The sequence below is a fragment of the Chiloscyllium plagiosum genome, unplaced genomic scaffold (genome assembly GCF_037043375.1).
Source record: "Chiloscyllium plagiosum isolate Xiang-an unplaced genomic scaffold, Cpla_swu_hap1 HiC_scaffold_22, whole genome shotgun sequence".
In the NCBI taxonomy this organism is placed as follows: Eukaryota; Metazoa; Chordata; class Chondrichthyes; order Orectolobiformes; family Hemiscylliidae; genus Chiloscyllium; species Chiloscyllium plagiosum.
In genome coordinates this window covers 47,994,470-48,009,444 of record NW_028270160.1, presented here as the reverse complement: position 1 = coordinate 48,009,444, position 14,975 = coordinate 47,994,470, and the positions used below count along the sequence as shown (strand labels likewise).

Here is a 14,975-nt window from a genome sequence, read left to right as displayed (position 1 = left end):
AGATGTAGTGGGCAGTGAAGAAAGCTACCTTAGAGTACAGCCGGATCTTGATCAGATGGGCCAATGGGCTGAGAAATGGCACATAGAGTTTAATTTAAATGTGAGGTGTTGCATTTTGGAAAGGCAAATCAGGGCAGGACCTAAACACTTGATGGTAAGGTCCTGAGCAGTGTTGCTAAACAGCCCTGGAGTCCAGGTTCATAATTTCTTGAAAGTGGAGTCTCAGGTAGATAGGATAGTGAGCAGTGCATTTGGTATTTGTTCCTTTGGTCAGAGCATTTGAGCACAGGGCATTGATTAGGCCACTTCTGGAATATTGTGTGCAAATCTGGCCTTTCTCCCAAAGGAAAGACGGTGTGAAACTTGAAAAGATTCCAAAAAGATTGACAGGAATGTTGCCAGGGTTTGAGCTATAGGGAGAGGCTGAATTGGCTGGGGCTGTTTTCCCTGGAGCATCAGAGGCTGAAGGGTGACATTCCACAGATTTATAAAATCTTAAGGGGAATTGATGGTGGGGGAGTCCAGAACTAGAAGGCATAGGTTTAAAATGAGAGGGGAAAGATTTAAAAGGGACCTAAGGGGCAACATTTTCACACACAGGGTGGTGAGTGTATGGAATGAGCTGCCAGAGGAAGTGGTGGTGGCTGGTACAATTACAATTGAATGTTGTATCTGGATGGGTACATGAATAGTGTTGGCAAATGGGACTAGATTAATTTTGGATAGCTGGTCAGCATGAATGAGTTGATTGAAGGCTCTGTTTCTGTGCTCTACGTCATTATGACTGTCAATGATTGACTTTTAGGTTTGTCTGGGTGATAACCTAGCTAAATTAAATTAGGAGGAATACATTAGAATTGTGTTCCCTAGAAGGTTGAGGTGATTCAATCCAAGTCTTCAAGAGCATGTGGCTAGTTTCTCAGTCTTCAACATCTAAAATCAGTGAATGGCAGGTTTGAACATACTTGTCTCCCTACTGATTGATTTTTACCAGGGCCACAACAGGCTTGATCACTTAAAATCTTATTTTTCATTATTTTCTGTTATCAATATATCTAACTTTCTAGTGTCATTCTGGAGGACAAGAGCCTTCAGAAATTTGCATAACCATTTCTAATTTACGTCTATCAGCCTAGTGGTTAGATTGGATTCCCTACAGTGTGGAAACAGGCCCTTCGTCCACACCAACCCTCCGAGGAGTAACCCACCCAGACCCATTTCCTTCTGACTAATGCACCTAGCACTATGGGCAATTTAGCATGGCCAATTCACTTGACCTGCACATCTTTCGACTATGGGATGAAACCGGAGCACCTGGAGGAAACCCTCGCGGACACGGGGACATACTCCACACAGTCACCCAAGGCTGAAATCGAACCTGGGACCATGGTGCTATGAGGCAGCAATGCTAACCACTGATCCACTGTGCTGCCCATTTCAATATTCAAATTGTTGTTGAAATCATCAAGGATACAAAGTTTTAATGGTTATTCTGGCTTTCTGAAGGCTTGTACTATAGTACATACATACACATGGTTTAAAAATATAGTAGTGAAATGATTTATCTGCTCTTAAGCCAGTAAAAATGTTTGTGATGCACACATTTTATAGATGGAAGCATTGTCAAACTTTCCTTTAGAGGGTGCTATTGCTATAGATAGAAACCAGTGGTTTTCCTTCTGTATTATCACTTCTTGATTCTTCAACTAATTGGCCATGTTTAATTTTGTAAGTAGTAGCATATTTAATTGTTGATGACAAATATAGTATTTGAGTTGAGTATATCCTTTTCCTTAAAATTGTTTTCAGATAAATAATTCCTCCTGCCCATGCTTGAAGCCAATAAAATGACGATGTAGCAGCAAATGACTGACTAATAGGTCTTCAACTGAAATGAAGATGGCCAATATAAACATTTAATTTGCATCTTAAGTTAGCATAAATATTATTTATCATTTTTCAGAAGGCAAATCATTTTGCTTCTCCGTTTCTCCATGCATTTTTTGTTTTCAGTTTTATTTCCTACCACAAAGGTTTATTGAAGTCCTAAATCCCATCACCAGAATAAGTACCACAGAATAAATTGTGCTCACAAATGTAACTGGTGCAGTGTCCTTTCAAAATTTGTACTAGTAAATATAATTGTGCCTGTCATTTGACACGCGCTTTGTTTGATCGCAAAATAGGTATTTCAAAGTTGCATTTAATCTTGGTAAAGGGAAAGATAAAATGCATTACACAAGTTTGAAAATTGTGTTAAATTAAAACTGAATGCAGTTTAATTGGTTTAGGATTGTTTCAATTTTACATAAAAATAAATGGAGTATAAAAGCAACAAAAAGTGAATTTATGCATAACATTGGGTCATAATTGCAGTATGATATGCATGTAATTCAAGGCACTAACAGGTCATCATACCAATGGAAAGGTACAGTGAATATGCAATAGAACTATTCCCAGAATTGAGTATATGAAGTAACTGAAAAACTGGCAGTTTTAAACTAAACATAGATGAAAGAGGCAAATCTGTCTTTCATGAAATATGAAAGATTTTAAGAAGATACATAGTGAAAGATTTTCTTTTATTTGACTTGTGTATCACGCCATAAACCAGGTATTATTACGAGGAAATTAAATGATTGTGTATGATTAGGAGATTTCAACAGTTGCTATATTACCGGACTGTTCATACAATATTTAGTGTGCACTGTCCACCTATATTAACATTCCTTTAAACCGTATCATTCAAATGTGACCATTACCATCCAAAAGGACAAGGGCAGCAGATATATGGAACCGCCACCATTGTCCAGTTCCTCACCAACCCACTCACCATCCAGATTTTGAAATATATCGTCATTTCTTCAGTGTTACTGGGTCAAAATCCTGGGGCTCTGTGTAATGGCATTGTGGGTGTGTCAGCTCCAAATGGATGCAGCAGTTCAAAAAGGCAGCTCACTGTTGCCATCTCAAGGCCAAAGTTAAAATTCTCAGCACCAGGTTATCGTCGAACAGGTTTATTTGGAAGTTGCCTTCTGGAGTTGATTAGATTCGCTACAGTGTGGAAACAGGCCCTTCGGCCCAACCAATCCACACCTCTGCTTCTCTATAAATGCAAAATATTATGAATGCTGGAAATCTTACACAAAGAATGCTGCTTAAACCCCAGGTCTGGATCATCTGTAGAGAGTGAACGTTCAATCTTGTATAACTTCAGAGTTTAAACGGGTTTGAAGTTTTTAATACTTTTGACAGAGGTAAGGACCAATGCAAAAGGCAAATCATTATTAACAGTGGAGAAAGATGTAAAGTTGGTCTAAATTAAAGTACTAAAGGGAGCAAAGGAGTCCTCGATACTTAGAGCCAAGTGAAAAAGGACATGGCCATTGCGGGCGGGGGGGAGGGGGGGGGTGTGAAGAAGAGAATACAAGAAAAATGGAGAACAGGCATATTCAATCAATTTCAGAGGTTATCATTGTCAATATTGAGACCTCAAGTCTGAAAATGTCTAAGTGGAAAATGACAGCATAATTCTTTATTAAAATGGCAAGTAACTGGAAGGCCTGGGTCATTCCTAGGGACAGCAGAGGTGATAGCAGAATACTTGCCCATTCACCACCACCTTCTCACTGTCCAAGGCCCAAAACACACTTTCCGGGTGATGCATTATTTTACTTGTATTTTCATTGATCTAGATTTCTGCATTCATTGGTCACAGTGCGGCCTCCCTTACATCGGAGGGTTCAAACATAAACTAGATGACTGCTTTGTGGAACACCTCTGCTGTCTGTACGAATGACCCTCCCCTCCAAGTTACTTGCCATTTCAGTAAACCATTTTGCACTTATGCTAACATTTCTATCCTGGGCCTGTTGTAATGTTCCAACAGAGCACAATGCAAGCTTGAGGAATAGCATTAAATTTTCCATTTAGACATTTTACAGCTTTGACATCTCAATATTGAACTGAATAACTTCAGAAACTGCATTATGACAGTTCTCCTATTTTGTTTTTTGCACATGCACGCACGCACCCTTATTTATGTCTTGTTTACTTGGTCCTTGATAGAGAGGAACTATTCCCTTCCTTTCACATCTTAATTTACACCCATTTTGATGTCTCTTTTTTTTCTCTCTTTCTCCACAGTTAACAGCCCTTGTCTTTTTGCTGGGCTGCTGCCTCAAAAGTAGATTAGAAAATAATTTTCCAACACCGTTTTATAGAGCCATACAGCAGTGAAAACAGACCCTTTGGTCCAATTCATCAATGCTGACCACGTTTCCCAAACTAAAACTTTTAGTTCTGAAGAAGAGTCATACCGATCTCAAAACGTTATTTCTCTCTCCATAGCTGCTGCCAGACCCTGGTGAGTTTGTCCAGCATTCGGTTTTTTTTTCTGCATCTTGTTTTTCCTCCTCAAAGGCACTCCATCAAATCTACCTCTTTCACCAAGCTTTGGTCATCTGACCTAATATTTCCTTCTGTGGCTTGTTGTTGGGGAGCAATTTAGGTGAGACATTAGTTGATCTACAAATCCACATGATTTTTCTAGCTGTGATTAGGATAAGATAGAGGGTTTTAGTTACTTTCATAAGCAGTACTCATGCAAATCATTTAAGATTTTTTTCATTTACTCTAATGAAAGCAGCCAGGTTAAAAAATGAGTTCAACTACATAAGTGCTGAGGAATATACTGCATTTCTACAGAAACTGTGGCCAATCCAGTATTAGTCCTGAGGCCATATTTGAAATAGACTGTGAGGATGACCGAAAGACACATCAGTGGGATTTAATCAAGAACGGGAATAAAGTACAGGCTTCAGACAGGAGACGGTGATTCCTGGGAAGATGTGATGTGGTGAGAACGGAGGTAACCTATATCTCACCACTTCTGGAATGTGTGAAAAACAACGTGTTTGTCTAAAACAGACTACTTCAGAATTTGAGCATATGTACTCTGTGTGATTTACAATGTACAAATATCCGATGAATCCTCATTTGAGGTAGAGTACTACCTCAGATTCTTTTCTGGGGTGGATTTTCACAACATTGGCTCAATAAACTATTATTGTCACCTGTTCCGAGGCTCCTGAGATTATTTCATAAAATTAATCGACCACAGCAGTGTCATCCTTTTATTTTAGAGTTCATTTAAAGTGCCTAGGGAGCCTTTATTATGTTAAAGATGCCATGACAATATAAATTGTTGAGGGAGAGAAATTAAGGCATATGCAAGTTATCTTAATTCTTACCCTGCTCATTTAGATAATGCATTAATGGAATTATCCATCATCTTACTGAATACTTTCTAATTCTATTTCAGGCTATTGAGAGAGGAATTTACTTTGAGCTAGCATATTCCCCTTCTATTAAAGATTCCACAGTGAGAAGATATACCATTTCAAATGCACTTAGCCTGATGCAGATATGTAAAGGAAAGGTGAGCACAATAGTTATCTTGTTCTCTCAAAAAAAAATCTTTAATCAAGATTATGGATGAGGTTAAAGAAATATTCCAATTGTTGTTGAACTATTAATTGTGTACAGTTTTAATTGGGTTTTTTAAAGTATTTGCTGTGAAACTGTATCATGAACAATGACAAAGCAAAGGTGATTTTTTTAATGGGATTTTGGGACCACAAGCTATTCCCATTTGTCTGAGAACATCTTCCACAAGTAGTAATTTTCTGCAGTACCAAGGAAATGTGGTGTTTAATAACTTTGAACTTGTTTTAAGATATCATACTTAGAATGTTTGCTGCAAAAACAGGCACCTCAAACTCTTTTTAAGCATCTGGAAGGAAATAGAAGCACAGCTTGGGTTGTTGTACGTTCTAGTGCCAGTTTCTAATAGGGTCCCTGGCAGATAGTTGAATTCTGGCTATGGAAAAGATTTTTGTCTAAAGCTGGCTTCTTGTTCATGTTGTCATGTTGCATTCCAATTGTAACATCTACCTGATCACTTCCTTTACTGTGTTTATTAATTCATGGCACATGGGCATTGCTGAATAGGCTTTGAGCACTGCTAAGTTTTATTATGCTACCCTCAAATTGTGAAGGTGGCATATTGTTATGTATATACCCTTGTGATTGTCATGATCCCTGTTCTTTTGTCTGACTCAATTGATGAAATCAATTTTTAGCTTTTTCCCTTTTTTATCTAGATATATACTAGTTTTAACATACCAAGATAGCTGCTTAACATAATTACAATTACTATTCCAGGTTTTAAAAAATGGTCTGGACTTTGAAGTTGTAATGGCAGAAACTGATGATGTTCACCATCATTATCCTTTGAAACTGACAACAACTTTGGCATCTCCCCAAAGTGTAACTGGACTATTAAAAGATATCTAAGAAATCATAACTGCCAAAACACATCTCTGATCCTGAAGAAGTAATTTTACTTTTGTAGAATTTTCATAACTTAGAAATGTTTGTTTATATATTTTGCTTCTAATGTTCATGCCTCGATTTTTGTTTTGGCTGTAAAATTTTAAATAATGACTGATTCACAATACATTTTACCTCCTGGTTTGTTTCTGAGAATTATTTAATGTGAGTACTTATTCTTTTTGATCACATTGCTGTTAAGCACCTGGAAATCAGTTTGTCCTGGCAATTTAAATTAATGTCAGCAGATGGGGAGAAAATCTACACCAGAAGTCATTAAATCTTAGATTATCTTTCTTTTTGAGGTCATTGGTGAGCGCTAGCACTTTGTTGCTGGCAGAAAAATCTGGGTCATTGTTCATGACTATGGGTAACACAAGCAATTTTCTAAAGTACTTTGAATTACTTTCTTATCAAATCTTGTCATTCATTTACTAACCAAATAGAGTTCCTGTTTGTTTTAGTGGCAGTGTTGATAAAATGTAGGACTTGTTCTGTGTAAAATTCTGAAGCCATATGTTTCATCTTGCGTGTTCATATCTTGTTTTTTCAGAACATCATTATGTCAAGTGCAGCAGAAAGGGTAAGGTTGATTTTCTTTTCAACGTGTGTCTTCGATCGGATATTTTATTTACAACTTTGCTTCTATTATCTCTGTCTCGTACGTGAGCAGTGACATTTTCTGCAGTAATTTTGTTAATCAGAAACTCTTTCCCCCCCCTCCCCCATGTACTTAGATCAGCTAATTAAAATATAAGAAGTCTGTGTTCAAAGCACTGTTTGAATTATTTTTCAAGAGAAAAACATTCAGTTTGAGCGACTAAAACGATGTCAATAATTCAGAAACTCCTGCTTTTGCATAGTTTGTGCTGTATAGTTAATAATTTTGAACACTTGATATATACTAGAACAAAGTTTGTGCGAAGATTTGTAGCTCGGGTGCTCGTTGCTGTGGTTCTGTTCGCCGAGCTGGAAGTTTTTGTTGCAAACGTTTCGTCCCCTGGCTAGGCGACATCATCAGTGCTTGGGAGCCTCCTGCGAAGCGCTTCTTTGATGTTTCCTCCGGTGTTTATAGTGGTCTGTCCCTGCCGCTTCTGGTTGTCAGTTTCAGCTGTCCGCTGTAGTGGTTGGTATATTGGGTCCAGGTCAACGTGTTTGTTGATGGAGTTTGTGGATGAATGCCATGCCTCTAGGAATTCCCTGGCTGTTCTCTGAATGGCTTGCCCTATGATAGTAGTGTTGTCCCAGTCGAATTCATGTTGCTTGTTGTCTGCGTGTGTGGCTACTAAGGATAGCTGGTCGTGTCGTTTCGTGGCTAGTTGATGTTCATGTATGCGGACTGTTAGCTGTCTTCCTGTTTGTCCTATATAGTGTTTAGTGCAGTCCTTGCATAGTATTTTGTACACTACATTCGTCTTGCTCATGTTGGGTATCGGGTCCTTCGTTCTGGTGAGTTGTTGTCTGAGCGTGGCTGTTGGTTTGTGTGCCGTTATGAGTCCTAGGGGTCACAGTAGTCTGGCTGTCAGTTCCGAGATGCTCCTGATGTATGGTAGTGTGGCTAGTCCTTTTGGTTGTGGTATGTCCTCGTTCCGTGGTCTTTCTCTTAGGCATCTGTTGATGAAGTTGCGCGGGTATCCGTTTTTGGCGAATACCTTGTATAGGTGTTCCTCTTCTTTTTGCAGTTCTGCTGTACTGCAGTGTGTTGTGGCCCTTTTGAATAGTGTCCTGATGCAGCTTCGTTTGTGTGTGTTGGGGTGGTTACTTTCGTAGTTTAGGACTTGGTCTGTGTGTGTGGCTTTCCTGTATACCCTTGTAGTGAATTCTCCGTTCGGTGTTCTCTGTACCATCACGTCTAGGAATGGGAGTTGGCTATCCTTTTCTTCTTCTCTCGTGAATCGGATTCCTGTGAGTGTGGCGTTGATGATCCGGTGTGTTTTTTCTATTTCCGTGTTTTTAATGATTACAAACGTGTCATCGACATATCTGACCCAGAGTTTGGGTTGAATTTGTGGTAGGACTGTTCTAACCTTTGCATAACTGCCTCTGCTATGAGTCCCGAGATTGGTGAGCCCATGGGTGTTCCGTTGATTTGTTCGTATATCTGATTGAATGTGAAGTGTGTTGTGAGGCACAAGTCCGGTAGTTTAAGTATGCCGTCTTTGTTGATTAGGTTCAGCGTCCTGTTTTCTGTTCTGTATGTCCAGTAGGTTGGCTATTGTTTCTCTGGCTAGGGTTTTGTCAATCGAAGTGAACAGTGCCGTCACGTCGAATGATATCATGGTTTCTTCTTTGTCTATGTGTATATTTCTGATGATGTCCAAGAATTCCTGTGTTGATTGTATAGAGTGTTTGGATCCGCTGACCAGCTGTTTCAGTTTCTGTTGTAGTTCTTTGGCCAGTTTGTGTGATGGTGTCCCTGGCAGTGATACTATGGGTCTGAGTGTGATGTCTGGTTTGTGTACTTTAGGTAATCCATAGAATTTTGGGGGTGTTGTTGCTTTCCGGTTTCATTATTTGTAGGTCAGCTCTGGTTATCTGTCCGTTTTTTTTGTCGATTCCTTCGTGTGTTATTTATCCTATTGGTGAGCTGTGGGGTGGGGTCAAACTCCCTCTTTTGGTAGGTGTTGGTATCTGCAAGTAGTTGTTGTGCTTTTTGGATGTACTCTGCTTTGTCCAGGATGACCGTCATTCTGCCTTTGTCTGCTGGTAGTATGATTATGTTCTTATCGTTTCTTAGTGATTTTAGTGCTTCCCTCTCCTTGGTGTTGAGGTTATGTGTTTGTCTTTTCCTTATTATCATAGGTACGATACTTTGTCTCACTGTTTGTTGTGTCTCTTCTGTCAGTCCATTGTTCCTGAGTGTGCATTCTAGTGCTGCTAGGAAGTCTGCTGTCTTGGCGTCCCTGTGGTTGTAGTTGAGCCCCTTGGCCAGTATTGTTCTTTCCGTGTCTGTGAGCTGTCTGTGGGAGAGGTTTTTAACCCAGGTGTGTGTTGTAGTGTCCTCTTTGTTGTGTGTTAGTTTGGCCATTTTTTCTTTTAGTGCCGTTTTTTTGCGGAGTGTAGTCCTGTTCTGTCCTATGGTGACAGCCTGTTCCATGGTCCGGGTCCATTCCTGATTCGTGGTTTTTGAAATTAACGACTTTTGGCGCGCAATTTCATGTCTGTATCTGTGAAGTCGGTTGTGCGCGTCTGTGATCATTACCTGGATCATCCTGAATCCGTTCTGCTTGGCTGTTTCTCTGGTTTGTGGGTTATTGACTGGCGGTCTGTATCTGACACATTGTGGAAGGATTCAATTCTTTCGGCATTCATGCAGGAACCGGAGTTGTTCGTATGTGGCGCTTAGTCGGTTAGCGCAGGATTCCCATTTCCTGGCTTGTCTCAGCGTCTCTCGCCCGTAAGTGTTCAAAGTTTGTGCGAAGATTTGAAGCTCGGGTGCTCGTTGCTGTGGTTCTGTTCGCCGAGCTGGAAGTTTTTACAATCGACACTCTATACAATCAACACAGGAATTCTTGGACATCATCAGAAATATACACATAGACAAAGAAGAAACCATGATATCATTCGACGTGACGGCACTGTTCACTTCGATTGACAAAACCCTAGCCAGAGAAACAATAGCCAACCTACTGGACATACAGAACAGAAAACAGGACGCTGAACCTATCAACAAAGACGGCATACTTAAACTACTGGACTTGTGCCTCACAACACACTTCACATTCAACAACCAGATATACGAACAAATCAACGGAACACCCATGGGCTCACCAATCTCGGGACTCATAGCAGAGGCAGTTATGCAAAGGTTAGAACAAACAGTCCTACCACAAATTCAACCCAAACTCTGGGTCAGATATGTCGATGACACGTTTGTAATCATTAAAAAACACGGAAATAGAAAAAACACACCGGATCATCAATGCCACACTCATAGGAATCCGATTCACGAGAGAAGAAGAAAAGGATAGCCAACTCCCATTCCTAGACGTGATGGTACAGAGAACACCGAACGGAGAATTCACTACAAGAGTATACAGGAAAGCCACACACACAGACCAAGTCCTAAACTACGAAAGTAACCACCCCAACACACACAAACGAAGCTGCATCAGGACACTATTCAAAAGGGCCACAACACACTGCAGTACACCAGAACTACAAAAAGAAGAAGAGGAACACCTATACAAGGCATTCGCCAAAAACGGATACCCGCGCAACTTCATCAACAGATGCCTAAGAGAAAGACCACGGAACGAGGACATACCACAACCAAAAGGACTAGCCACACTACCATACATCAGGGGCATCTCAGAACTGACAGCCAGACTACTGCGATCCCTAGGACTCATAACGGCACACAAACCAACAGCCACGCTCAGACAACAACTCACCAGAACGAAGGACCCGATACCCAACATGAGCAAGACGAATGTAGTGTACAAAATACCATGCAAGGACTGCACTAAACACTATATAGGACAAACAGGAAGACCGCTAACAGTCCGCATACATGAACATCAACTAGCCACGAAACGACACGACCAGCTATCCTTAGTAGCCACACACGCAGACAACAAGCAACATGAATTCGACTGGGACAACACTACTATCATAGGGCAAGCCAGACCGAGAACAGCCAGGGAATTCCCAGAGGCATGGCATTCATCCACAAACTCCAACAACAAACACATCGACCTGGACCCAATATACCAACCACTACAGCGGACAGCTGAAACTGACAACCGGAAGCGGCAGGGACAGACCACTATAAACACCGGAGGAAACATCAAAGAAGCGCTTCGCAGGAGGCTCCCAAGCACTGATGATGTCGCCTAGCCAGGGGACGAAACGTTTGCAACAAAAACTTCCAGCTCGGCGAACAGAACCACAGCATATACTGGAACAACACCATAGCAAAGACAACTGTAAATTTCTGATAGACAATCTGGTTGCCGAAATACAGTAATTTAGGAATTTCATCTGATGTTGGATTGTATTTCAGTCATATGTGCAACTTCGTATTGTAAATAGAGCCATTAATATGTTTGTATGATGAAATTAGTATGGACTACTTTATTTTTAATTTGGTGCAAGAGCATTTACAATTGAGTTAACTTGGACCATAATTTCAGTTTAATATTTGAATATTAAATGACATCATTGCACTCTTACACCCCTCACTGCATTGCATTGCATTGAACTGAATTGAATTAGCTTTTCACGTGAGTACAGTGAAAAGTTTACAAGTTGCCACTTATGGCACCATTTTAAGTACAAAAGCACCACAATCCTGATGAAGGGCTTATGCCCGAAACTTCAACTCCACTGCTCCTCGGATGCTGCCTGAAATGCTGTGCTTTCCCAGCGCATGCTTTTCAACACTGATCTCCAGCATCTGCAGTCCTCACTTTCTCCACAAAGGTACCCAGGTACAGATTCTGGAGTACAAATTTGGAGGGGAGGAAAATAAAGAAATAAAAAGTTTAGAATAACACGATAATGTAACAAAGAAAAAAAAGTTTAAAAAGAATTTAAGACAAAGTCCACTTAATCCATTTCACGGTTCTGGACTTGGACCCAAACCGCCTGTTGGAAACCTGGATCGGACCTACCGTGATGCCGGGAGAAAACATTGCATAAGGTCATAGACTCACTGAAGCCACCTCAAGGAGACCCAGACCGATGCCAACAAAAACAGCTGCTGAAGGGAGTGCCAGACTGCTGCTGAAGCTGCCTACAGGAATCCCAGGCCAGGTCAGACCAACTATACCACTGCAAAGTCGCTGCAGAAGCCTGAGGAAACCTGAGCCTTTGGAATCCCAGGCTTAGACCCACCTAGTCTTCAGCCACCATTAAAGCAACCTAGTCGATGGACCCACCAGGACGCTGTCATGAGGAGCAGCTGGATCCAATCACTTTCTCTGCTTCAGCAGCCGCCTTCTCCCTTGCTCAAAGCCACCAGAAGAAGGCAGGATGAACTTAATGTTCGGAAAAACTAATTTTAAAAACAGCAGGGAGAAGATGAGGATGCTGTAAGTCTGGTGATAAGCAGACGGTCCAGGAGCCCACATACTTTAGTGGTGAAATTAGACCTTGTAGTCTTCTATTGTAAGTAATCCTTTTCCAAAACCTACATTAAAACATTTTATTGCTTTGGATTTCTTTCTTTAATTTACAAACTTAGAACACAGCATTAGTAAATCAAAATAAATCGATTTCACTCTCATTGAATTTGCAGCAAAGTGATTTTAAAACATTCAATGACTCTCCGAATTGTTTTGAGTGTTCATAACCAGCCATTGTAAGTAACAGAAACAAAAAGACAAATTGTTGGAAAAATTGAGCAGGTCTGGCCAGCATCTAGGGAGAGAAAGCAGAGTTAACATTTCAGGTCCAGGGTGACCCTCCTTCAGAAGATCACTGGACCCAAAATATTAACACTAACCAAAACATGAAATGAAATTTTGTATTTTTAAGATGGAGTCATAGAATGGTGACATGTACACTTTTCACTGTACTCCTGTACTTTAGTACATGTGACAAAACCTAAAATCTAATCTAAATTATGACTCCAAGCTTCAACTGTCTTTTTAACAATCGACAGGTTTCTAACCAAACATTCTGTTCTGGATGGCTCTCAAGTTAAACTTTTAACCCAAGGGGAGCCATGCTTTTCCTGACTGTCATACATTAAATTGTTTGTAATAGTAACCAATACCCATATGCTACCTTAAATGTAAACAGTAAAAATATTGTTAACTAATGTAAATCACACACCTTTAACGATAGGCTGGATATCCAAATTGAGATGAAAATGTGTTGCTGGAAAAGCGCAGCAGGTCAGGCAGCATCTAGGGAACAGGAGAATCGACGTTTCGGGCATTAGCCCTTCTTCAGGATATCCAAATTGTCTGGTTTCATTGTAATTCTACAAACCACTCAGTTATAGGATTAAGTGCTGAAAAGAGGTTTTCTGCCACTATGTCAGGGCAAATAGAGATGGACAATAAATGTAGTCTTGCTAATGTTTCCCAAATCCAGACAATCCATAAGACAATATGTGGGCAACTCTGAGAAAGCTACCCAGGGTAGATATTATTGTGAAGTGTGCAAAATGTTTAGTGTGCCAAAATTGGATTTTTTTTTATTTTTTAAAAATCTGGTTATTGATGGGGTCTATTCCCTTTTTTACAGTCTTTGGAACTGAGAGGCCCTTATGATATTGCTAACCTGTATCCTTAGCAAACATCTTTGTAATAAATATTTATGCACTCTGAGCACCAAGTCTATTCTTAATACTTTTATTTGGGCTTAATTTTCTAACAAAACAATAGTGGCTTTTTGCAGCAGTATTTTTGCGCTAATAATGTTTACAAGTATTTGAGATTGGGAAGTATGAAGAAAATATTTTGAATGAAGATTCTTTATCAGCTCAAATATATTTTAGTCAAAACGTTTTGATGAATGATGTTTGATTTGTATGGCACTTTTCACTTTGGATGTCCCATAACTCTTAGGGCTGAACTTTTGAGCATTGAACTTCTTTACTTTCATAGATGTGAGTCTCCTGCAACAGCAGCAAATTGAATAAACTATTATTTACCCTACTTTATACAGGTATGGATTTAGAAATATTTGCCATAATACTGTAAGACCTTTTCTCCAATAATTGGTGACCCGAATAGATAGGATTTTAATTTGGCTATTCATCCAAAAGACCAACTCCTATCAATGCAGAATTTCATCAATACTATTCTAAAATGTAGCCTACCTTCGGGACAGAAGCCTAGTATTGGGGTTAAACCATAGCCTCCTTGGCCACAAGTATGACTGCTACCAGCTGGATGAAATGGCAAATTATATATCGGTGAAAGTCAATTAAAACTTTAATAAATAATGTAATTGCCCCCACTTAGAATTAAATTTCACACTTCCATTATTATAGCATGGTCCTTGACAACGACATTCTAACATTAACGATATTCCATGCTTCATTGGTCTAATCTTAATCCTGAGTCCAAATGAGGTCTTGTTTTGAAAGCTTCATAATAGGTGTTTGTACTTTTGTATTATTTCTATGGACTAAGAATCTAGAGGAAAATAGTTGGTGAAATAATTTGGTTGTCCTCAATAAGATCATACTGATCATTTTATAAGGTGGTAGTAATATAATGCATATGATCTCTCTACATTAAAACCTGAAAGGATATTGTTATGACAATGGAGACATTAATGAGTACTAACTTGCAAGTATAATTTACATTAAATAGACTTTGATAATGATAAAATAATGTGGTAATAAGAAAACATTTTTGCTCTTCTATAAAGTTATTATCCTTGACTAAGATATTGCAAGTGGGTTGCTTTTTGGCTTGTCTGAAGGAGATGCCAAAGCAGCTGTGTCAACCAACTGTAGAGCAGCTCTTTTGCATGGAGGTAAGTAATGTATCAAAGTCATTTAATATTGTCATTATATTTTACAAAATTAGTGTTTTTTTTCTCATGTTTACTAATTATGGGACTACAAAGCTTTATAGTGTGTGTTCTGGTTAATTGGGTCATCAGAACTTTAGAACAAA

The 14,975-nt window shown here is 39.6% G+C and overlaps 1 protein-coding gene across 3 annotated transcripts in view; it reads left to right on the top strand.

Moving 5' to 3' along the window:
* Nucleotides 1-14,975, top strand: part of rpp30 (ribonuclease P/MRP 30 subunit) — a 44,562-nt gene that overhangs the window by 26,608 nt on the left and 2,979 nt on the right. Inside the window, exons 7-10 of one of the 3 annotated variants that reach the window (XM_043712438.2) lie at nt 5,324-5,440; nt 6,947-6,976; nt 13,591-13,628; nt 14,753-14,832. In XM_043712438.2, the coding sequence (XP_043568373.1) occupies nt 5,324-5,440; nt 6,947-6,976; nt 13,591-13,628; nt 14,753-14,832 (265 nt within the window). Of the gene's footprint in view, nt 1-5,323; nt 5,441-6,946; nt 6,977-13,590; nt 13,629-14,724; nt 14,833-14,975 lie in introns of all 3 variants that reach the window. The other 2 variants (XM_043712443.2, XM_043712442.2) reach the window with 2 other exon arrangements.